The 23,574-nt window shown below is 42.2% G+C and overlaps 1 protein-coding gene across 1 annotated transcript in view; it reads right to left on the bottom strand.

The window, feature by feature from the left end:
* Positions 1-23,574, bottom strand: part of SGK1 (serum/glucocorticoid regulated kinase 1) — an 85,718-nt gene that overhangs the window by 29,556 nt on the left and 32,588 nt on the right. The window contains exons 2-3 of the mRNA XM_063124650.1: positions 18,951-19,166; positions 2,011-2,097 (exon numbers count right to left, since the gene is read on the bottom strand). Of these exons, the coding sequence (XP_062980720.1) occupies positions 2,011-2,097; positions 18,951-19,166 (303 nt within the window). The remainder of the gene's footprint in view (positions 1-2,010; positions 2,098-18,950; positions 19,167-23,574) is intronic.

Here is a 23,574-nt window from a genome sequence, read left to right as displayed (position 1 = left end):
AAAAGAGGGCAGGGCACCTGCAGCTTTAACTGTTGTGATGAAGAGGAAATTTCACCATGTTCCCCATATATACAAATGACACCTGCTGAAATGTCCTTTTCAATACAGCTGTTAAAGATACAGGAGCCCTGTCCTCCTTTTCATATGGTCAGCCTAGTTCTCCCAGAGTAATCAAAGGTCTCTTCAGCAGCTGATGGCACAGACTCCCTGCCTGGGCTTCCTCAATGCTGCCATCTCTCATGGAAGGCAGGACTTAAATAACCCCAGGGAAAGTGGGGGAGGGGCTGCCCAACAGTCCTCTCAGGACATTGATGGTCCTCTCAGGAGCTGATGATAGGAGATCAATGACTTGGAGTCCCTCATTTCTCAATGAGGAATATAAATGGCTGCCAATCATGATGGCTGTAGGCTACCTTCTGGGTCGGAGGCAGCATTCCTCTGAATATAGCTCAATAGGGAGCAATTGGGAGAGGACTATTCCCCCCCTATAGGGCTGGACCTTGGGGCCATGTCCAGGGCTCCACAGCCCAGATAGGGCCCCAAATGGCCACTTGGAGAGTGTTGGGGGAAGTCACAAAGAGGCCCAGCTTCAGCACCTGGTCTGACATGGGCCTACTGCGGCTGGCTACAGAATATTTTCTTTATCCTTATTTCAAAAACATTTTATAGTCAGGGGCTGGTCAGCTGGACATCTGTATGGTTGCAGATGCTCATTTAAATATTTCTATAGGCTTGTTCAGACAACACACAAATCCATGGTTAGGCCGCTAAAACTTTTGCAGCAAATGGCAGTGAACATGTTTAAACCATGATTATGTAGCCACCATGGTTAGGAATGGTTCACATGACATGCTAAGCCATAATGTTTAGCTGAAAACACTTAACCACCCCAGTTTAGTGCATTGTCTGAATAGAGTTTATTAGATTAACCCCCATAAGAAAATTGTGCTTATCTGGTTAGCATCAGGGCAGCAGAAACAAACTCCATCTAATTTTTGCAGTCATATTGCTGTTAAGATTGAAGTCAGTTTAAAATGTGAAACTGTACATGCTCAGATTATTTCCCTCAACCCATTTTTTTTTTTAAAAAAATAGAGTTGCCCAATAAGTTTGTGTTTTGTCTTGTTTTCTCTCTCGCACTCTCTAAGATATCTGGAATGTAAAAGAAGTTGTAAAGCATGGAATGGTTATATGACACTGAGTTTCCCCTTGTCAGGCTGTCTTTCAAGGGACAATACACAGAGGTCTGCAACAGTATGGCTATATGCTTTCTTCAGGATCAGAGTCAACATGCCTCTGAATACAAGTTGCTAGTGAATATGAGCAGGAGGGTGCTGTTGCCTTCAGCATATCCTACTTGTGAACTTCTCGGAGGCATCTCTGATTGCCCACTGTGGGAAACAGAATGCTGGACTGGGTGGGCCTTGGTTCTGATCCAGCAGGCTCTACTGATGTTCTTCTTAGGTAGTGGTGGGAATAATACACATGATCATCTAAAGCCCTCCACCCGCCCACCTAAGACCATGAGGTCCAGAATCTAAAATGACCTAACTGCATCACCGATTGCTCTCATGCCTTGCTTGTGAGCATCTGATTTGAGCATCTGGTAGGCCGCAGTAGGGACACAAAGCTGGACTAGATAGCCTTTGGTCTGATGCAGCACAGCTCTTCTTATGTCCTTTTGTTCTTATGTTCTCAACCAAAGTAACCCAAAATAATTCCTTCACAGTCCTCATATCCCACTTGAACAAAAGGCTGTGTTAGTTTATATAGTATATACACACATTTTATGAATTTTAAAAACTGCAATAAACATTTTAGGGCAGCCTTCCTCAACCTGGGGCGCTCCAGATGTGTTGGACTACCAGAATGCCCCAGCCAAGTGGCTGGGGCATTCTGGGAGATGCAGTCCAACACATCTGGAGCGCCCCAGGTTGAGGAAGGCTGTTGTAGGGGGAAGTGTTCTGACTCTGAAGGATTTATCTTTGCTTGCTTAAAGGCAATGTATACTCCATCCTTACCTGGGTCATCATTAGTCCAGAAAGTTCTCTGATCAGGTTGAGCCAATAGATCATCTTTACTGTAGAGTTCTTTCATCTATAGAATATAAGAAACAAAACAAAAATTGCTCCATTTTATTATGGTTGAAAAATATTAAAAACTTTCCTCACTCCAATGAAGCCTTTAAAGAATGCAGGTGGGAGGAATGAGATAGTGTGATCCTTTATACATAAGGAAGCATTTTTATCATGCCTCAAGTCATATTTTCTATTTAAAGTTCATAAGATGACTTTACAATGTTGGAGCAAAACCTTATTCCAGCCCTGTCAATCAAGCTGACTAGCTTGTTATCCTTCTGCCAAAGAGTAATTCCCAATGGGGGTGCATGGTGGATGGGTGGCTAAACACACTACTTGGATGCTCAGTGCGTGGTGATTGAGGGTGGAGAAGTTCCTTCCTTTCCCAGAGAACACTGCTTGGTGGCCAAAGCAGATAGTAGGATGAGACAGTGAAGGACTTCATACAATAGCAGAGTTGGAAGGGACCTATAAGGCCATCGAGTCCAATCCCCTGCTCAATACAGGAATCCACCTTAAAGCACTGCTAACAGATGTCTGTCCAGCCGCCTCTTGAATGCCTCTAGTGTGGGAGATCCCACAACCTCCCTAGGTCATTGGTTCCATTGTCATACTGCTCTAACAGTCAAGACGTTTTTCTTGATGTCCAGACAGAATCTGGCTTCCTATAACTTGAGCCCATTATTCTGTGTCCTGCACTCTGGGATGATCGAGAAGAGATCCTGGCCGTCCCCTGTGTGACAACATTTCTAGTACTTGAAGAGTGCTATCATGTCTCCCCTCACTCTTGTCTTCTCCAGGCTAAACATGCCCAGTTCTTTCAGTCTCTCTTCATAGGGCTTTGTTTCCAGACCCCTGATCATCCTGGTTGCCCTCCTCTGAACACGCTCCAGCTTGTCTGCGTCCTTCTTGAATTGTGGAGCCCAGAACTGGACGCAATACTCTTGATGAGGCCTAACCAGGGCCGAATAGAGAGGAACCAGTACCTCACATGATTTGGAAGCTATACTTCTATTAATTGTCCTCTGAACTTGGCTCTTTGTCACATTTCACAAGGATTTCCATCCCCTACTCCTTCATTTTTGCCACTTAAATACCTTTCTTCCCGAAAAGGTGGGCTTAAAGAGAGCCTCTTTGTGTATTCAAATTGCATTTCCAAGCGCCAATGTTTAGGTTTCTTTTGACATTGCTCAGACTAAGTCAATTTGGGTAATCAGATGGTTGAGTCTTTTCTCCTTTGTGATCGTCTGGCACACTTAAGCTTTGGGAGATAACTGAAACTGGTCAAATATTTTAAAATGCTAGCTAGACAATAGCCGATCAGGCTACAAAAACCCTGCACAGCCTATTGAGTCATGAAACATTGAACCTGGAGTCTCCAGTTTCCCAGGTGCAATTCCCCTTTGACCTACAGAAATACAAGAGCAGAGCTGAAGTAGTCACTTGATCTGTCTTAATGATTCTTACCTGAGAAATAAGGAATCTGAGGACTACTTAGTAGAATACGTCATGGAAAATTCTTGCCAGTTCTGTACCACTATTAGTACTGTATAGTACGATGCAGTATAGTATAGTATAGTATAGTATAGTGTAGTATAGTATAGTATAGAAAGGTATAAATAGCTTTTCTGTCAGAAGTCCCCTCAGATCAACTTGCAACAAATTATATCACAAATTAAGATAAGAATACAATCTTCACCTTGAGTGCCATGTTTTTGGTGGCAAGGCAGGATATAAATATAATAAAATCTGACAGAATATGAAAAGCCATTAGAATCTGCTATAACTGAGAGTGGTTTCACTGCAGAGAGAAAAAGAAGTACAACTGTCTCACATGTCCTGTTTCTCTGAAACGCTGGGCCAAAGCAGTCATTACTTTAGCTTTTTTTCCCATTTTTATTCTAGTGTAAGCGTAGATTGGTATGTGGGTGTCTTTATCCCTTTCCAGATCAGCCCCCAAGGCACCAGCCATTTCTATTGCAAAATAGTGTTCCATGAGTACATCCCAGCTGAGTTTCACATCTCTCAGGTGGGTGAGATAGGTGTAAAAGTTCGAATTTAGATAAAAGGGGGGTGCAGAGGATCAGGAAGATCAAGGCATTTCCAGTTGTCTGTGCATCAACATAATGTCCGAAGCCACTCTTGTGAGGAGGCCTGGAATTGAAGCATTTCAGGCCTCCATGTTTCATCCCAGCTCTTAACAAGGACCAGTGTGTCAGCTATGCAATCTGTAACGTCTTGACAGAGTGAGGGTGTCTAGCAATTCCCTAAGCTGAAGTAGACAATGTAAATGCTTGCTCAGTGTGTGAGGAGTATAAGCATGAGAGAATTCATACTGATGCCACAAAGTCCCTTCCAAAGTTCTAAAACACTATTTCCCCACAGAATTCGCTTGTGCCATGCGAAAAGTAAAGGGGAATGGAGGTTGGCATACAAGTAGGCCCCACAATGTCTCTGTGCACACAGCTGCTTTTAGAAATTTGCACATTTCATGTGTGCAATGAAAAAGAATCATGTAATGACTGGTATACACTTTTCAAAACTTTTTTGTTGGGCTTGTGATAGCTGTTTTGATTCTGTAATTAATAGTGCATGAATACAGTTCCTCATAGCCTCCTCCAACATTTCACAGATGAATACAGGGACACTTGTATCCTTGTATAATACCCTCGTTTTTGCACCAAGGATCGCTGCCTGAAGACCCCAGCCCCATTATACATTTGGCTACATTCTGAACTGTATTACTTTACTTGGCGATAACTGGTCCTATAATATATTCTTACAGTTTCCAGCAGAAAAATGTAGCATAGGAGGCTGTGCATTATAAGGTGCCTTAGTGTACATGTAACACATACATGTATGTACATGCATGTGTATCACAGTTGAAATGCCTCCAGTCCACTCAGAGATTTAACTACCAGAGAGCCAAAGAAGGAGGACTGAAATATGAAGAATGACACCTCTAGAGCACAGGTGAGTGTGGCATGTGTGTGTGTGTGTATTCTTTGAAACATGTCTTTAAAAGCAAAATAAGAGCAAAGACAGCTGCTACTGACAGCTACCAAAAAATAGGGACTGTCAGTATCGGCTATTCACCAGTTTCCAGTTACACTGATGCTTAGTTTACATGTAAATAACCTCTCTGTTGCTTCCTGTTGTAACTCATTTAGCAATTCATTTAGCAAGAACTACAGCAACAGTGCTTACATTTACACAACTTAACTATGATCATTTATTTCTTTAAAACCTCATGACAGCAAATGAATCAGGATCTCATTTCACTTTGACATTTTGGCATGAAATGTCCACACACACACACAAAAAAAAGAGAGAGAGAGAAAGACCTTAGCTAGACCTACTGTAAAGTCCTGGGGAAAGGAGGGGAGACCTCGCATTGTGAATAACGTGAGATCTCGCCCCAGTTTACATGTGAGGCGCGACGACCTCAAGAAGAGAGGCATCACACCCGCCATTTTTTGTATTTTTAAAGGGCCGGCAGCACACAAGCGCTCGAGCGACTGAAGCTAGTTTTTTTAAAAAAATGATTTCCCCACTCCCCGTACCCTAGCCCCGATGGGCACAGCTCCCGGCTCCATGCGAGTAATTGTGCAGAGCCGGCTCAAGCCGCGGGACCACAGAAAAAGTGGGCCCAAAGTAGGGCTGTCTCCTGAGGCCAGGGAAGGATGATCCCTCCCTGATCCCGAGATCCCCTGTGCGTCATCTGGATGCACAGGGATGATTCCAGGGTTCGCCCTGTGATAAAGGCTGGTCTAGCTAAGGCCAAAGAGAGAAAGCTGGGGAGAGGGAGAGGGAGAGAGAGAGAGAGAGAACTCCAAATAGCCTTATGCAATTCAGAAAAGCATTTCTGATGAGATAAGTGGCACATGAAATGAAAACATTCCACACAGAAACTTCCAAAACACTAAATAACATTTCTAAATTGCTTTCTCTAAAACTCAGGACTTCACATAGAGGGATTCATGGAACAACGATGTAAGCATAGCCTTGCATTATGATCTCCATTTTATGTATGTATGTATGTATGTATGTATGTATGTATGTATGTAAAAGACTGATTAGCTACATTTTAGTGGAAACCCTCCCACAGCAGCATACGGAATTTAATCTCACAAAACAATGATAAAAACAATGACAAAAATAAAAATTGACAATTAAAACCTGATAATACTACAGTATATACATGTTGACGCCAAATAAAGACCTGAGTCAATTATATGCTAAGATAAATGAATAAGTCTTTAGGGCCCACCTGAAGGCTTACAATGATGGGGCCTGGTGGACATCTATTGGAACAGAGTTCCACAAATGGGGTGGGGGTGGGGACTGGGATATTACCAAGAAGGCTCTATCCTTTGTGTCCATCATCTTAATTATTTTGACAGGTGGGCAGAAAAGCAAGGCCTCCAATGTTGATCTCAGAGTATGAGGAGGATGGAATGGGTAAAGGTGCTCCTTCTAGTACCTGGACTCAAAGTATTTAGGCCTTTAAAAACCAAGGCTATTACTTTAAATTGGTCCCAGAAACACATTGCCTAATGGCGTAGCTGGTACAATACAGCTGTCATATGATCTGATTGCCTAGCACTTAACAGTGCTCAGGCCCCGCATTATGCATCACTTGAAAGGTCTAAACCATCTTTAAAAGCAGCTCCACATATTGTGCAGTGGGGGCCAGAGAGTTAGTAGCCAGTGCTACGAATTCATTGCTGAGATAGCATTGGACTGAATTATATTTCATGAGTTCACAAATCACTTGTCCTGCACGTCCCCTGGGTAATAGTTCCATGAAAGATTTGAAATCTGAGCAGGAAGATGCCCATAGCTGCTGATGTCTAAAATTGCTTCTAAACACAACAGTTTCAATCGAGTACAGAAATAGGCATACTTAAACCCCACTGATTTCAATGGCACCTAAGTACATGTGACTGTGTATTGCGAACATGGGCAATAGGTTTGTTTATACCAAAAAGTGTTAATGAAACAGATGCAAAATTCTATACTGCAAATACACTCCTTAAAACCGGGGTGTTTTTCCTAGAGTTTCAGGGATCCCCTCAATATATTAATGTACTTCTTAGCATCTGTTAGATATACTTCATTGATTATTCCATCACCAAAACTATATGAGGAAGTAGGAACCACATAATTTAATTTAGATCAAGTATACCAGATTACAAAAAGGCACTAAGAAAGAATAGCATTCAAATGACTGGGTTGGGCAATCTGTACTATGTTACCTAATAATCTAATAGGATTTACGGAATACATTATATTATGAAAGAGGCCTGTATTTAGTAATCACAGTTCCTCTATGCTAACTGGGAAACTGGAAATAATACGTTCACAGGAAAAATGTGTTAATTTTTTAAAAATCAAATGTGCTAAATTTGTAAATCACAAAGAAATTAAATGATGAAGAACTTGGCCAGGGGCACAAAATATATGAGCAGAAGGTTTTCATTTCAACCTATGTGTATTGAACATAATGTAGATATCATTTTTCAAACTGTGAAGGGGTCTCAAATGCTCGGTTTCTGCTATTGGAAGAACAATAGCAGCTGAGGTTCCCCCACGTATCCACCACCACCACCCCTGAGCTCATGATCAGGAATTGTCCTTTGGCTCAACACCAGACAACAGACTGGGGCTTGCAGAGGTGTGAGAAAGGGCAAAACTCCTGTAAAAACAACCATTAATGTTTGTCCTGATTCACAGCTTCCTGCACCCAGCTTCAAAATGATTGAGAAACACTGACATAGGCGGCTTCTACACTATGATCCTTTAACACTGACAAAACATTGATTTTCTGAGATAGCTGAAAGCAGAATGAAAACGGAGGTTCCATACCGAACTTAATTTAGTAATATCTTATCTGGCCATCTCAATCCCGATGGCCAAGATCCTTCTACAATAGTTATGCAGACATTAATCCCATTCAGCAACGGTCTCCTGTAATTCCAATTAGAAGCTTTCTCCTTCGTGAATTTGAAATGGTTTTGTGTGTTTGTGTACTAGTGACTGGGGCCTTAGCTAGACCTAAGGTTTATCCTGGGATCATCCTGGGGTCATCCCTGCCTGCTCCCGGAATCCCCTGTGTGTCATTTACATGAACAGGGATGACTCCGGGATGATCCCGGGATAAACCTTAGGTCTAGCTAAGGCCTGAGAGTAGGAGAGAAACAGAAAAGTAGTTATTCTGATCAAATTAATCCACAATAAAGGCAAGGGACAGTATCCAACGGGGCCACTGCACTTACACAACTAAAGTAGTGCTAACGTAAGTGGCCTTATGCCAATAACATAAGATGGCAGCACAAGTTTCTCTGGAAAACCCATTGTGTCAGCTTACACCATTGATGCTGCACAAGAGGTTGCTTACACTAGTACTATGTCAATTGCCTAAGTGCAATGTCCTCATTGGACATTGCCCATAGTCTTGTATATGTCCCTTAGTGCCATGTAGAAATAACACACACAAAAATCCATCTGCAACATACCCATATGTTAGTGGGAGTGGTGGTACTTCTGGTGTGTTTGTATCAAGTCAGCATTATTCCTTAGCAATGCCCTTAACTTCCATATGCTCATTTTTGCCTATCCAAATTAGTGTTGCCCCCTTGACTTTTCCATTTGAATGGAGGTAGCAATCCACCCTATGCCATTGGTATTTACTTGTGCCTCGATGCCTTAGAACACTTGAACAGATTCAGATTTGGTTTACGAACGCATCACTGCTTATTTTCACAGTAGGTGACTGACCTATCATGTCTTAGATCTGACTCATGCAACCAATTGATAATCTGTCCATGGTGTGACATTTGTTCCGTCATCTAGAATTGGGGAGAGGGGGGAAACAGGGAGAGGAGGAGCACCAGCTGGGTGCTGCACAGTTTTATGTTATTCATCGGAATTACACATAATTTCAGCCTGCCCATTTGCAGGCTGTTCTTTGCCATTCCCATTTGAGCAGCTCTTTTGTACTCAGTATATCTGACGCATCTAAATAAATATTATCCATAGTAACCCTATATCAATCTATTATAATACCATGAAAGCAGACACTTTATTTTGATTTAGTCCTCAGAACAAACATTTTGCTCTCACAGCTGATTCTTTCCCAGCTACTTTGATCCAACAAAGGAAAAAAAAAACTCTTTTCATTCTTCTTAAGAACCCTAAGGCAATACATCTCCAGTATGGCTAGGGATATATACAATCTCATAGAATAATAGAATAGCAGAGCTGGAAGGGCCATTTAAGGCCATCAAGTCCAACCCTCTGCTCATTGTAGGAATCTATCTTAAAGCACACCTGATAGATGGCTGTCCAGCTGTGTCTTGAATGCCTCTAGTGTGGGAGAGCCCATGAACTCCCTAGGTAGCTGGTTCCATTGTTGTACTGCTCTAACAGTCAGGAAGTTTTTCCTGATGTCCAGCCGGAATCTGGCTTCCTGTAACTTGAGCCCATTAATCTACCTGCTATTCATGGTGAATGTGTTGCTCTGTCAGAACTGGTACTTAGTTTGGGCATCTTCCTGGATCTGCTGCTACTGGCATTGGAGAAGAAGGTGGCAGCAGTGGCCAGCAATGTTTTTATCTGTTTATTTTATTATTTATTTGTTGTACTTTTAAACCACCCAAAAACCAAAGTCCTCTGGGCAGTTTACAATACATTAAGAACATAAAATACAAATGTAAAAATAAAATAAATAAACAGTCCAGAATAAAACTGAGATAAAACCAGCGGCAAAGAATAAAACCGTCTCAGCACATAAAAACAAAACAAAACTAGCAGCAGAATAAAATATTAAAAGTATTAAAAGCAGATCTTAAAATGCTGAGAGAATAAAAGATTTTCACCTGGCACCAGAAAGACCATAACACTGATGTCCAGGCAAGCTTCTTTGAGAGATCGTTCCATAAAGAGCATGCCACCACTGAAAAGGTCATCTTTCTTGAAGCCACCCATCTTGCCTCATTTGTTAGAGGTACCTGGAGGAAGGCCTCAGGCATTAAGTAGGACATTAAGGGATGAGACATTCCATCAGATAACTTGAAGGTTATATCTGATATGCCAGATGTGCTCCCTTTGGAGAGACCTTAAAAATGTTATGTATGTTTTGCTACCTTAAGGGTTGGCTACTGCCGTGCACTATCCATGGGACCATCCTTGAAGATGATTCACAAGCTGCAACTAGTGCAGAATGTCAGAACCCACCTCTTCGTAGATGTTGGCAGGAAAGAGCATATTCACTTGGTTCTGAGATATTTACATTGGTTGTCAGTGAGCTTCAAGGTTCAATTTTAAAGTGCTGGTTCTCAGTATTAAAGAACACCATAGCCTGGGACCAACACATCTTAGAGAGTGCTTTCTCCTTAACTTATCCACAAGATCTTAATTAAGCACATGCTCTAACTACTCTCCTTTAGGGAAATAACAGTTTTAATGGTAAGGAACAGGGCTTTCTTAGTGGCTGCCCCAGCTTTGTGGAATGAGAAAGAGTGGCATGTGTTTTGGCTTTGATGGTGTTGCTGTGGTAGATTTTAATCTTCACAGTTTTAGTGTTTATTTTTAGTTTAGTTCATTGCATGAAATGTTGTTGTCAGTGTCTACAGCAATTGTGGAAAAGAGCATTAGAAGTGCTTTAACTGAACAAATAAACAATGTTTTAACCAAGTTTGTACACACACGGATACACAAGCAGATGCTCACAAAAACCTACATAAAGGACCATGATGTACATTATGTCGTAATGTACCTGGCCTTGCCACAAAATATGCACTCAGCAGGATTCCAATCCCAGGTCCCCTATGTATGTTTTTATAATAATATGCTTGTGAACAGATGTTTGTCACATTCATGGTTCACTTTTTTATCTGTTCACTTTAAACATATATGGTGCACTTCTTTAAAAAGTAATATGTGGAGTGTCCAAAAGACACAATGGGAATGGCAGCCCCAAATGATCACCCTATTTTTCCTTCTTCTTATCCTTAGAAACAATAGTTACAACCCAGGAACATCTTAGGAACAGAAGGCTCATGCAATCATGAGTCGGAGGTTGTTATCTCAGAGTTGTTATCCTGACGTTACAATGGCCCTATCTACATGGACAAGCAATTGCAGAGTGTTTCAATCACACACTCCTTGCATGGGCAATTCTGTGTGTCACTGCAGAACTGTAGCCTCAAATCAGTAGAGATAAGGTTAAGAGAAACCTGCTATTGCTTATCTGTTATCTAGGGCTCAAAGAGAGGTGAGTAAAAAGCCCTTGACCTTGCCAGAAATATTGACTCTTTCAGTTCAGTTTGACTTCTGATTCAGCCCTGAAAATGTGATCAAACCAGAGACTGAAATGGATATACTGGGTCTAGGAGATGCTACACCAGAGCAATGAATTTTGTAAACAAGCACTTACTTAAGAGCAAAAGAAAAGCTCACTTCAGAAGGATTACTGTAGGGTAAGTGATAGTAAGTCAGTTAAAAAACATGCTCATTTATGTAAATGGGACCCTGCCCCCTTTACACATCCCAGAGGCATATACATGAGCAGCCCTAGATTCCATTGAAAACATGTTAGTAAATATTTATATCAACAGTCGGTCTGATTGTTGAGAAGTGACTATTTAGGAATTAGCCCAAAGCGATGGCTGCAAAACTGAATTTTCCATTTCAGAATGTTGGCTTGACAACTCTAAGAGTGATTTAGAGGCTTTCACTAACCCCGATAAACTGAAAATGTTAAGAAGCCAGCTGCTCTTGCATTTAAAATTGAAGAACATTGAAAGACCCATATTCTAACCGCTTATCTAACAGCACATTTAGCTATTTAAAGATCACTTTGGTTATGGAATGACAGCTTCTGGCTTTGAGCAAATGGTTTATTTATTTATTTATTTGTTACATTTTTAACAATTGCCGAAGCACACTTTGTGTGCAAGCCTATGCATGTTTAGACAGAAAAAAGCCCTACAACTCCCAGCATCCCTCCAACCAGCCATGCTGGGTATGGTGGTAATTGCAGGACTTTTTTCCTATCTGAATATGCTTAGTATTGCACCCTTAATCTGTTTACTGGGAGCAGGGAAGTACAATGGACAGATGTGGAGGATATGAAGAAGAGAAAGAGCTATGTGCAAATTTGTGAAATTACTGAGGTGGCCAGGTTTCTAGTACTTGAAAGATGTCTGTGTTTAAAACCATAGTATTGTTCTACCTAGATTCATAGATCAAACTGAATCTAATATCTAAAAGCCCAATCTGGAAATCCTAAATCACCGTCACACGGGCTATGTAATTAAGTGTATTGACATGAAAATATCAGATATCCTTTAACATCTAGTTTATTTCTGGTATTATTATTTGTATATATAATCATAAATTTGCTTTTGGCTAGCTATGCTTTTTAGTGCCCTTTCAAAACATTCAATTAGAACCCAATCCCAATAGATTCTAGTTCTAGGGCGCTGCCTTTTACAATTTGGAGCTCTTTAGTTCTGTGCAGCAAGTAGTAGTCCCCATCATGTGGACAGTTCTATGCGCATTTCAGTGAATATGAGTAGAACCTCCATCCCCCAGACCTTGGCACTCAACCTGACAAGGTCGGGAACAGGGAACCCAAGGACATTGGAGGAAGGGCCAATACATGCAGCTTCATTTATCCTGCTTGGGCTTATTGCCTGAACAGAGCTTTGCACAGAAGATGGACAAAGTACTACTTTGTCTGAACAGCACACACAACTGGACTTTTGTTAATCGCATAATGCACTTGTAGCAAGTCCAAATGAATGTACAATGTTTAGAGCCAGCCCTACCATTAGACAGAGTGAGGTGGCAGATAATGGGAGGTGGCAGCAAGATGCCTTATGACCTTGTCTTAGGTTGGAGGGTCTCTTTGGAAGGGGAAAATTGAGAAAAGGAAAAGCAGTTAGTAGGGAAAGAATGAAGTTCCCCCTCTCACTGATGCTTCATTCTCAATAGCCTCACCTAAAGTGGCTTTTTGGCCTAGAAAAAAAAGGCACCAGGTTACAGTAAGTTACATCATGCATTTGTGCATAATGTGCTCAGCTACATTTTGAATCTGCAACTTGCCCTCTGATGTCACAGTGGCCCTGTTCAGAAGACACCTTAAACCATGATTAAGCCAGAAAGCTGGGCTGAGTTCAGAAGACATCTTAAACCATAGATTTAGCTATGGTGACTAAAGCAAGAAGCCTTATTCACCGTGGTTTAAGCCACGTTTTAAGGTGCCTTCTGAACACAGCCTGGCTTTCAGGCTTAACTAAGGTGGTTAAAGCCGTGGTTTAAAGTGTCTTCTGAATGGCGCCATTTTTTTTTTTTTTTTGCAAGTGAATCAATTGTCTAAGACATGTGCTTCCTAGTTGCCATTGGTTCGGCTTCTCCGAAGTCATGGCCTGGGATGTCAGCACAGTCTTCCCAACCTGGAGCTCTCCAAACATTTTGGATTACAACTCACAGCATTCTTAACCATTGGCCAGGCTGGTTGGGGCTAATAGAACTTGAAGTCCAATCCATTGGGAGGGCACCAAGTTGGGGAAGGCCACCATATAGAGCTGTTGGGCTACATAACTGACAGCAGTGAAGGAACATTTGATCCCACTTTCCCTAGGCAATGTTTGGCTCCACTAAAGAATATTGATTTGCATCTATGCCAGCTGCTTTTGAATGACACCATAACTGTGAATAAATGGGACCAACTTAGGCTAAAACTCTTACTAGGGAGTTAGCCCCATTGAACACAGTGGGAATTATATCCTCCTAAAAATGCATAGGATTGTGCTATTAAGCTATTTGGAGAGAAATGGACAGCGTTCGCTAGCTGTTGGTAGTGTGAGAGAAGTTTTGAATCTATGGGGAAAATGTGTAGGGTTCGTGATTGAAGTATTTCAGTAAATTTACCTCAAAGACTTAAAGATCATGAGATTGCCTTCCCCCACTTCTTCCTAGCATTACTTTAAACTGTTGTACTTTTACCAATCATATTGAGTGAGCAAGCAAGCAAGCATGCAAACAAACAAACATGACAGTAAAGTATGTTTTACTGAAAGGCTTAAACATTCCCATGCTAGTTCAAGAGTTGAACAGCCAGTTTTGAGAGAGAGAGAGAGAGAGAGAGAGAGAGAGAGAGAGAGAGAGAGAGGGAGGGAGATCCACATTCAACTGAAAGCAAAACTGGTCTCCAAACTTGTTTTGCAAACTCTTTCAAAACTGGGTGATTTACAGTTACACCTGTTACATAATGTGTCATTGGCTTTGTTTTGAAAGTAAGCTTATTAGCATGGAGTAATGCAGCACACACTTTAATTGGCAATGTTCACATGAAGTTAAATAATAATAAAAAAGGAACATTTAAAGTGATTCGATTTGTCCACCCCTCCGAAATTCCTCAATGGGTTGTGTTATATAAATATTGTAAATAAATAAATAATCCTTTTAGCCTGTTAGGGGGATGTGTCGGCATAGGTACCTCCCATCCCCCATTTTCAGTAATGTAGGGCTAAACTAGCAAAAGCAAAGGCGATGTGGCATGCCATAGAAGGCACAATTTCACAGCGGCTTTACTCATGGATTGATTCGTTGGTCCTATGACCACTCCTGCCCACACCGTGCACTGCAGATGGGTTGGAGGTGAGGATGGTCTGAAACATTAGTGCTCTGTGGCTGATGGCACAGAGCAGACTTACTGACAGAGTATGTTTCAGCCCCGTAAGGACGCTTGTATAAACACTGCCCTGAAACATTCATTCATGTCTTTTATTCATGCCTTGTTGTGGCATAATCAGGATTCTCCAGACTGCTTCATATGCACTTAATTTATGCTTATGGGTAATGTTTGCAAATATTTGCATGCAGCAATGAAGATTCAAGGAACTGTCAGAAACAGCCATCCTTAAATGCCTTCATTGAATGCTCTATGAATGACCTCATACTGCCAGTCTTTATGATATCACATTGATACCACAACTGTGGTAACCTGCCTCACACCAAAAATTGTTTGCTGGTGCTGCAAATCTTAGGGAAATTATGCCCCTCTTAATAAAGATACGCAGAAGCAGGAGAGCCATTTTCCCATGATATAATCCCATGTCACTGGCGAGTATGTGTGAATATTCCAACCTTATGGGCAGTACTAGTTACTGAACTGTCTCATCCAAGTAGACTCTCCCAATACATATACATACTTATACATATACATACATGTGTGCACACATAGATACATGTTTACACACACTTGCACACACACTGGGGTTGATTGTGTGGTTTATTTCCATTTGATCAGAATTCTCCCTTCCTCCAAGGTGATGATTAGGGAATTAGGGATGGGTGAACTCCCCTGAGTCCTGTTTGTGCTCTGCTCGCCCACTGAACTCCTGCTGGCTGCCTGATCCCAACATACATGCAGGATGAGCCACCAGACAGTCTGCATGCATGCGGCAAGAGCCCGCAGCTTTTATTTTTTGTGTACACTTTGTGCAAATTTGCAGTTAGGAATATTGACAGAAAACACAATTTGTGCAAAATTGCAGCCATTAATAATACCATCTGTGTAAAAATGCAGACGTAAGGGACCAATTATGCCTGCAATTTTGCGGATATTGCACTATTTATGGTGGTGATTTTGTGGAAGTTGCAATTTTGATCTAATATTCCCCACTGTGAATTTGCGCAAATCGGAATTTGCACACACACACAAAAGCGGGAAACCACAAGCTTGCCTGACTTGCCTGAAACCACACCAAGTCGAGCCAACTCAGGGATCCGCGAGCTCGCATCCAGGGTGGGGGGTGGGGCGAGCTGGCAAAATTTCACTGAGCTCCACTCACAAACCAGATTCCCCTGACATCCCCAGGGGTGATACAGCCATGCAACTAGCTGCACCCACACACTTACTTAACTGAATCCACACACACCTGTGCGGTGCAGGATTGTGTCTGGGGTCAGTGGTTCCCATACTTCTGGATAACTGCATGCAGAGGGCTTGAGTCCTTAGTACAGCCTCTCAGAATCTCCCAATCTGTCGGACTGCAACCCCCATCAACCCCCCCATCTAGCATGGTCACTGGCCATGCTAGCTGGAGATGATGGGAGTTATAGTCCAGGCCTTCTGGAGAGCAGCAGGTTGGGGAAGGCTGCCTTAAGGTCTGAATACTAGTCTCTGGGTATCTAGGCTCTGCCTGCTTCTGATCATCCATGAGCAAACCCAATGCACTTTCAGTCCTGCGTATGCACGCTCGGTCATCCTAAGTGGCCCTTCCAAACTGTGGCAAGATTAGAAAATGTCATTTCTTCTTTGTGCCTCCTTCTGCTGACTAAACATCTCTTGGCTGCCTCCAGCCATGGGAAAGAGGGCTGAGGAGAAAATTGCACTCAGCTAAATCTTTTCCATATGAATGTGCAAAGCGTAATGAAAATCAGTTCTTGAGGCCCTTTCATGTAGCTTGCCCAAGAATGCTTAAGATTTGCAGCTGGCATAATAATTGACACAAGCATCTTTTATTTGTTTAATTATTTTGTTAAAAGTTAATATTTGAGGGGGGGGGAATAATCGTTGGAGCCCAGCTCCTGCAGAATAACTATATTTTATTAGAGCCAATATTTTTATTCCTTTCGTGCTCTTTCTTCTCCTTCCATGGCATCATTAGGCACCTCCCTCCACTCTTCAGGGGGGAAAAGAAAAGCCCCTCACAACAGAATTTGTCAGCCCATCTTGGCTTGAACGTTTCTTCACAATGTGGATTTGTTTGGAATCCAAAATCCACAGTCCAGAAGCAGGTACATTTTTTAGTAATCTGGCTGCGTTTACTATATGGGTTTGGAAGTCTTTAAGAAAAAAACATTCCATTTGGACTGACCTACTAACATATTATTAAAATAAATATTTTACTTATTTTACAGCATCATCCTATGCATCTCACTCAGAAGAAAGTCTCATGGAGGTAAGTATAAACAGGATTTCAGCCTTAATACCACCTCTCTTTTTAAAACAAAACTCCAAGCAGTTTATATGAGGCTCTCAATGGCCTCCAGTCAGGCACAGATCAGGTTTCACAGTTCACATGTGCTTTGCCTCAATGGGGGTCTACTGGCCTGCTTCAACTTGCAGCCCTACTGATGTGTAGGACTACAACCTCCATCATTCCCTGACAGCACAGCAGTTACACTGGCTGGGGGCAGTTTGTAGTCCAGTTTGGGAAAGGCTGGGTCATGCTATCAGGCACACTATCAGGTCAGTTTTAGCCATTAATGGTGCTGTGAGGATGGCACTCTCTGCTTTTTCAATTTGATGGCTGTATTCTCATGCCAAGAACAGGGGATGGCCCACAATTCCCTGGGATAGAGGATTGCCACAAGGTCCCCACCATATGTGTAAAGTTGCCATGGAAAATAATCCTGGAGAACCCACAAAATAAGAGCAAGAAGGACGAATGGGTCTGTTGAGTTTGCTTTCAGTGCTGTCCATTAGGAAAGCAAGAAACTGCCTTAAACCAGGTCAGATTACGGTACGGTGACCATATGAAAAGGAGAACAGGGCTCCTGTATCTTTAACAGTTGAATAGAAAAGGGAATTTCAGCAGGTGTCATTTGTATATATGGAGAACCTGGTGAAATTCCCTCTTCATCACCACAGTTAAAGCTGCAGGAGCTATACTAGAGTGACCAGATTTAAAAGAGGGCGGGGCACCTGCAGCTTTAACTGTTGTGATGAAGAGGGAATTTCACCAGGACACCTGCTGAAATTTCCTTTTCAATACTTCTGTTAAAGATATAGGAGCCCTGTCCTCCTTTTCATATGGTCACCCTAGACTATGGCCATTTCTACACCTGTCTTTTTCCCAGGGATCATCCCAGGATCATCCCTGTGCATGCAAATGACACACAGGGGATCCCGGGAGCAGGCAGGGACGATCTCTTCATTTTCCTGGGATAATCCTTAGGTGTAGAAAGGATCCCTATGTCCACCTAGCTTAGTATTGCATGTTTTGACTGTCAGCAACGCTCCAGGGCAGGTGTTTTTCCTTCATCCGCTACCTGTCCCTTTTTGCTAGAGATGCATGGCACTGATCCTGGGACCTTCTGTGTGCCAAACCTGTGCTCTGCCGAGTGGAGGCTGATGGCGCTGATTCCAGTGGGGCTGTGAATTCATTCAACCAGCCAGAACTTTAAAGGAGCCATCCAAGGTTCTAAACCTATTTTGGGGTTAGGGTTCAACACCTTGCACAACTCATTTAGAGCTCTAGCTGGTTCTGACTGAAACTTGTAATGAATTCACACCCCCACCGAACCACCAACCTCCACTACTTCTACCACTGACCTCTGATCCCTTCCAAATTAATACGACATGGAAAGGCACCACTCTATATGAGATGGTGGAACACAGGGCACTTGCTACTTAGCCCCGTTCCCATAGAAATCTAGTGTGTGATTTCTTTAATGTCTTTGGTCATGCAGTGGAGATCTAAGCATGGTGTATATCAGGGGAGTTGAAACTCAGGCCTGCAGGCCACATAGTGGAGTCCAGTCTGCCCCCTGGGTTTACCCACATGGCTTCCTTCTCCTGGCCCACCACCTTCCACCAATCACCCCTAGTTTGGTGCTTTCCCAGTTTTTGCCTATTTTCATCTCCATTCTAAGATGTCTCTCCAAGGCTTAGTGACTGTCAGTAAAAGCTTTAAGCTTAAATATCCTGGTGTTGGGTGCATTTTGGCCTCCACTCCTTTTGCCTTCAGCCCCCTCCACTGCTACAATGCAGCCCCCAACAGCTTCTCCAATGGGACTGAAAGACGTTCAACACCCCTATTGTAAATACATGCGAGAAAGCGTCTTGCTTACATTGCAGCTCCTGTGGCCTTCCCAGGAACATGACTCTGTGTCCGGTGGGACAATCCCTCTTTGAAAAGTGTGGTCACTGAAGCACATCTGGCATAATGGAGCCTCAATGTCAGGCTCCCCTTGAGGTATATGCATCACAGTGGATCCCGGGTATTTGAGGCTGCTTGTCTGATGTTTTTCCATGCTGACCATGGGGCTCTTGATCCACCTTCGTACCTGTCAGCATAAAACAGACCCGCGATTTACACCTGCCTTGGGCATTTTATGATATCAGCTCTATTTCATTTAAAACACAAGTAGAATATCATGAGCAACATTTGGACTCCATCTCAGAGAAAATGTAAAATCAACAGCCGGAAAGTTAAGTTGAAATGAGAGAAAGGGAGAATGAATAAGTCCTCCCAACACTGGACTTCACTAAAGTATTGTACTTTGGGACGTATTCGATATCATATGCACTCCTATTTGGAATCAACACATTTTATTCTCATTCTGCTCACAAAATAACCACTTTCATGTTCAATTGCACATGTTCATGCTCAGGCCTTTCCATTATGTTGAGCCACCACTCTTGGCAGTACTGATGGTTGGATTCCAACAGCCTTCCCCAACCTGGTGCCCTCCAGATGTGTTGGACTGCAAGTTGCATCGTTCCCATCCTTTGGGACCTATAAACTACTTCATCAGTGTTCTTACCTTTAAACTGGCTTAATCCCACTGAGTGGGCCCAGACATCCACTGATTTATTTTCCTCCAGAGGGGCCAGTAATTTATCACTGAGGCAATAAAATGGTGCATTGACTCAGCCAAACGCCACTCTATATTAAATGTGCATTTGCCATAGGGAGGCCTCTGATCAAGGTCAGGACCACTGTCTGAGCTTTCCTTCCACACTTTGGCCAACATGAACAGGGTTGCCCGCCCCCTCCCCCTCAGCTGCTATTTTCCCCAGGAGTGCTAGGAGGGCAGCTGACACTGCACATACTGAGTTTCTGGAGAAAGGGCTGGGATTTTGGCCTCTCTAAGAGCTCATTTGTTTTGTCCCATAGAACTCACTGGGATGAAGCACCGATACTGCCTGATGTGTATAGCTCTTCCTGGCATCCTACTCAATAGGAGGAGTTATGACCAGGGGCTTGAAGACTGATGGCTGAAGCGAAGTGTGGTGTAGTGTGGTGTAGACTGTGGTGTAGTGGCTAAGGCATTGGACTGGGAGTCAGGAGATCTGGGTTCTAGTCCCCATCAAACCATGGAAACCCACTGGGTGACTTTGGGCCAGTCACAGACTCTCAGCCCAACATACCTCACAGGGTTGTTGTTGTGAGGATAACATTGAGGGGAGGAGGATTATGTATGCCGCCTTGGGTTCCTTGGAGGAAAAAAGGTGGGATATAAATGTAATAAATAAGACACAGAGCCTGCCGACACAAGATCCATATGCATATAGTACTCATGCTTTCTATTGTCTTTCTGATTCAGAAGGCCACTGAAACATCTCCACTGAAAACACCAAATCTCTTTTTAACATACACACTGTGACCATTAAAAAAAGAATATAATGGGCAGTTGGATATGGCTATAAACTGGGACCAATCTTAAGACATCTCATATAGCCTCTGAGCTGATGACTGAGAGAAGCATGCAATTAGTTTCAGTAACTCAGGATGGCTTGAGCCATACCTCATGCAACTTCCTGTACTGCACATGGTGTAAATTGGAACGGCTTGTTGTACCTATTATAGCAGGCTCATAGTATGAAAGAAGAAATTAACTGTTTCATGAATCATTGTGCCTATTGTAGCAGCCATGTGCGTACAGCCTGGTAACTGGTTGCCAAGGATGCATGGTAAACAAATACAATGAAGCAAGGTTCCAATGGTGACTCTGACGAGTTGCTAACTCCAAATTTTTGGTGTTGTGCTGGTCTTTTGGAAATCACATAAACATACCTCTCTATGGACACAAAACAAATAAACGGACTCATTCCCCAGCAGCATATGCCTGTCATTTGAAAGGCTTTTTCTCTGTGTGTTTTTCTCCTCCTCCAGGAAATTTCTGTTGATTAGTTTAAAACTGGACTCTTTTGATCTTGCATTGAGACCTCAGTCTTTTTGTGTCCTGTGTGAGCCCAGAGCTCTTGCATATGGGTACATGACTCACATAATATCTGTGCTTTTCCAATAAAGCACAGGATTTAAAACACACACACACACACACACACACACACACACACACACACACACGACAGAATACCAATGAATACCAATTTTTCCATGATGCAAAACCCAAATGTGTTTTTGATCTATCTCCTTCTGTTTTTATAATTCTTACATTCCTTAATAGGGTACAAAGTCTGTTTTTCACTGCTCTCTTGATGCTTGGAGTGGCGTGGAGATTGCATCCAGAGTGGTTTTTTTTTTTTTTTTTTGCTTTTGGTTTAAGAACTGCACACTGATTTTTTATTTTGATTTTTTAAGAAAAATAATTTGGTAGGCTTTTATGACATTTATTTTGCCAAAAATAATGGAGTCTCTGATTGTTAAGCTCATTATTAAGAGTGAAATCATAAATGTGTATATGTTTGACCTATTTACCAAAGCTTGGTATCTTGACAAATAATATTTATTTGGCTGAACACACACACTTTATTTTCCAACCCAGTCATATTATCAAAGGCACTGAATTATGTGTATCAATGTCTCTTCAGTTTTTCAGTGATGGAGTACATCTAAGTCTTATTAAATCTGCATCACAGCACAGTGGAAAGTTTATCCTGATGACATTTACTAGCCATGCTCTTACACATTTCCATTATGGCTTTCAGGGTCTATTTGAAGATGTGAATTATTGGAATCAGAGTTTCTCAGACTTGGCCATCAGAACTCTAGCCAATCCAAGAAAAAAACATATGTGTGAGCTCATTCCTTACTCCAGCATATCGGCTTCTCATGGTCCAGCAGCTATACCAGCTTTCTCCAACTTGGTGTCCTCCAGATGTTTTAGACCACACTTCCAGCATTTATGGGTATTGGCCATACTGGATGGGGCTGCTGGGCACTGAAATCCAAAACATCTGGAGATCACCAGGTTAAAGAAGGCTGAACTAGACTGCCTCTGCTTCTGATAGAAACACAAAAAACAACATAGGATGAGCCAAAGAATAATGTCTCGCTTCCCTAAGTAGTTGGGTAAAGCTGGGTTGCCATTGGAAACCCAGTGGGCAACATAAGATACTGGGAGGGGGGCTTTGGGAGCTGAAGGACAGGAAAAATTATTTATTTATTTATTTATTTATTTATTTATTTATTACATTTCTATACTGCCCAATAGCCGGAGCTCTCTGGGCGGTTTACAAAATAATAATTGTATAAACAAACAACATGCAATACTTCATTTCAGCACACAGCATACAGGGACAACTGGGTGGACACGTATCCTCTTTTACAGAGGATGATCTTCTGTTTTGAAGGCATCTTGTTTGAAGGGTTGTCCAGTCCAAGACCAGTTTAAAGATAAAGAAGCATCAGAAGGAAGAGCTGGGCCTTGACATTGCTCATTAACAGCAGCTGGAGAGCAGACTGGACAAGGTACATAGGTCACCCGATCATAGTCTTCTACACTATACTGAGATGCATTCCTATTTCAACAACAACAACAACAACATCTAAATTTGCATCTGCACATTTTATGCAAATTGGTACTCTCTTTTCTCGCGATGCCCAAGTGGCTGCCCTATGCAGGGGGCCAACACTTGCTACTCTGCCCTTGTCTGGCTCCTCTGATGCCATGCTTCTCGCCTGCCCAAGGACCTCTACTTCCCTTACTCGGCTTCGTCCTTTTTCTTCTGCTGCACCTTACGCCTGGAACGCTCTTCCAGAACACTTGAGAACTACAAACTCAATCACAGCTTTTAAAACTCAGCTAAAAACTTCTCTGTTCCCTATAGCTTTTAAATATTGAGTTTGTTCTGACTCTATACTGTTTAGCTTCACCCTACCCAGTGCCTGTTTACACTTCCCTGTGCCTGTTTGCATTCTCTTTCCCTCCTTATTGTTTACTACAATTTTATTAGATTGTAAGCCTATGCGGCAGGGTCTTGCTATTTACTGTGTAATCTGTACAGCACCATGTACATTGATGGTGCTATATAAATAAATAATAATAATAATAATAATAATTTGCATCAGCAACTTTGGCCTTCTGACAGCAGTGCAGCCCTCTCACACACTGGGCATTGCATTTTGGGACATCTAAGATGTCAGCCCCTCTACCACTCAACTGACTCCAATCCAAAAAAACCCACCTGTCCTCCCACCACACTGCTGCATACGAATGTCCAGGGGGCTTGGAGTAAGTGATGCAGAATTCCATTAAATTCATCTGATACTTAGAAAAAGAAAAATAGCTGTTGAATTCTCCTGCAGGGTTCAAACTAATTCTATACCTAAAAGTTAGGCCTCTTACTCCAAGAATTGGTCGGTGTTAGTCACTTTTGGTTGTTTCTGATGTCTCATCTTAAACATGTCATTCTTTCTGTTTAAAAAATTGGATTTGTTAGTTATTTTTAACCTGTGACACAAAAACAGAGGAATAAAATGACCATTGCCAACTTTTTGCAACTGGA

The sequence above is a fragment of the Elgaria multicarinata genome, chromosome 4 (assembly GCF_023053635.1).
Source record: "Elgaria multicarinata webbii isolate HBS135686 ecotype San Diego chromosome 4, rElgMul1.1.pri, whole genome shotgun sequence".
Classification (NCBI taxonomy): domain Eukaryota; kingdom Metazoa; phylum Chordata; class Lepidosauria; order Squamata; family Anguidae; genus Elgaria; species Elgaria multicarinata.
Note: the sequence above shows the minus strand (reverse complement) of the source record. Positions and strands in the feature narration are given on the sequence as shown.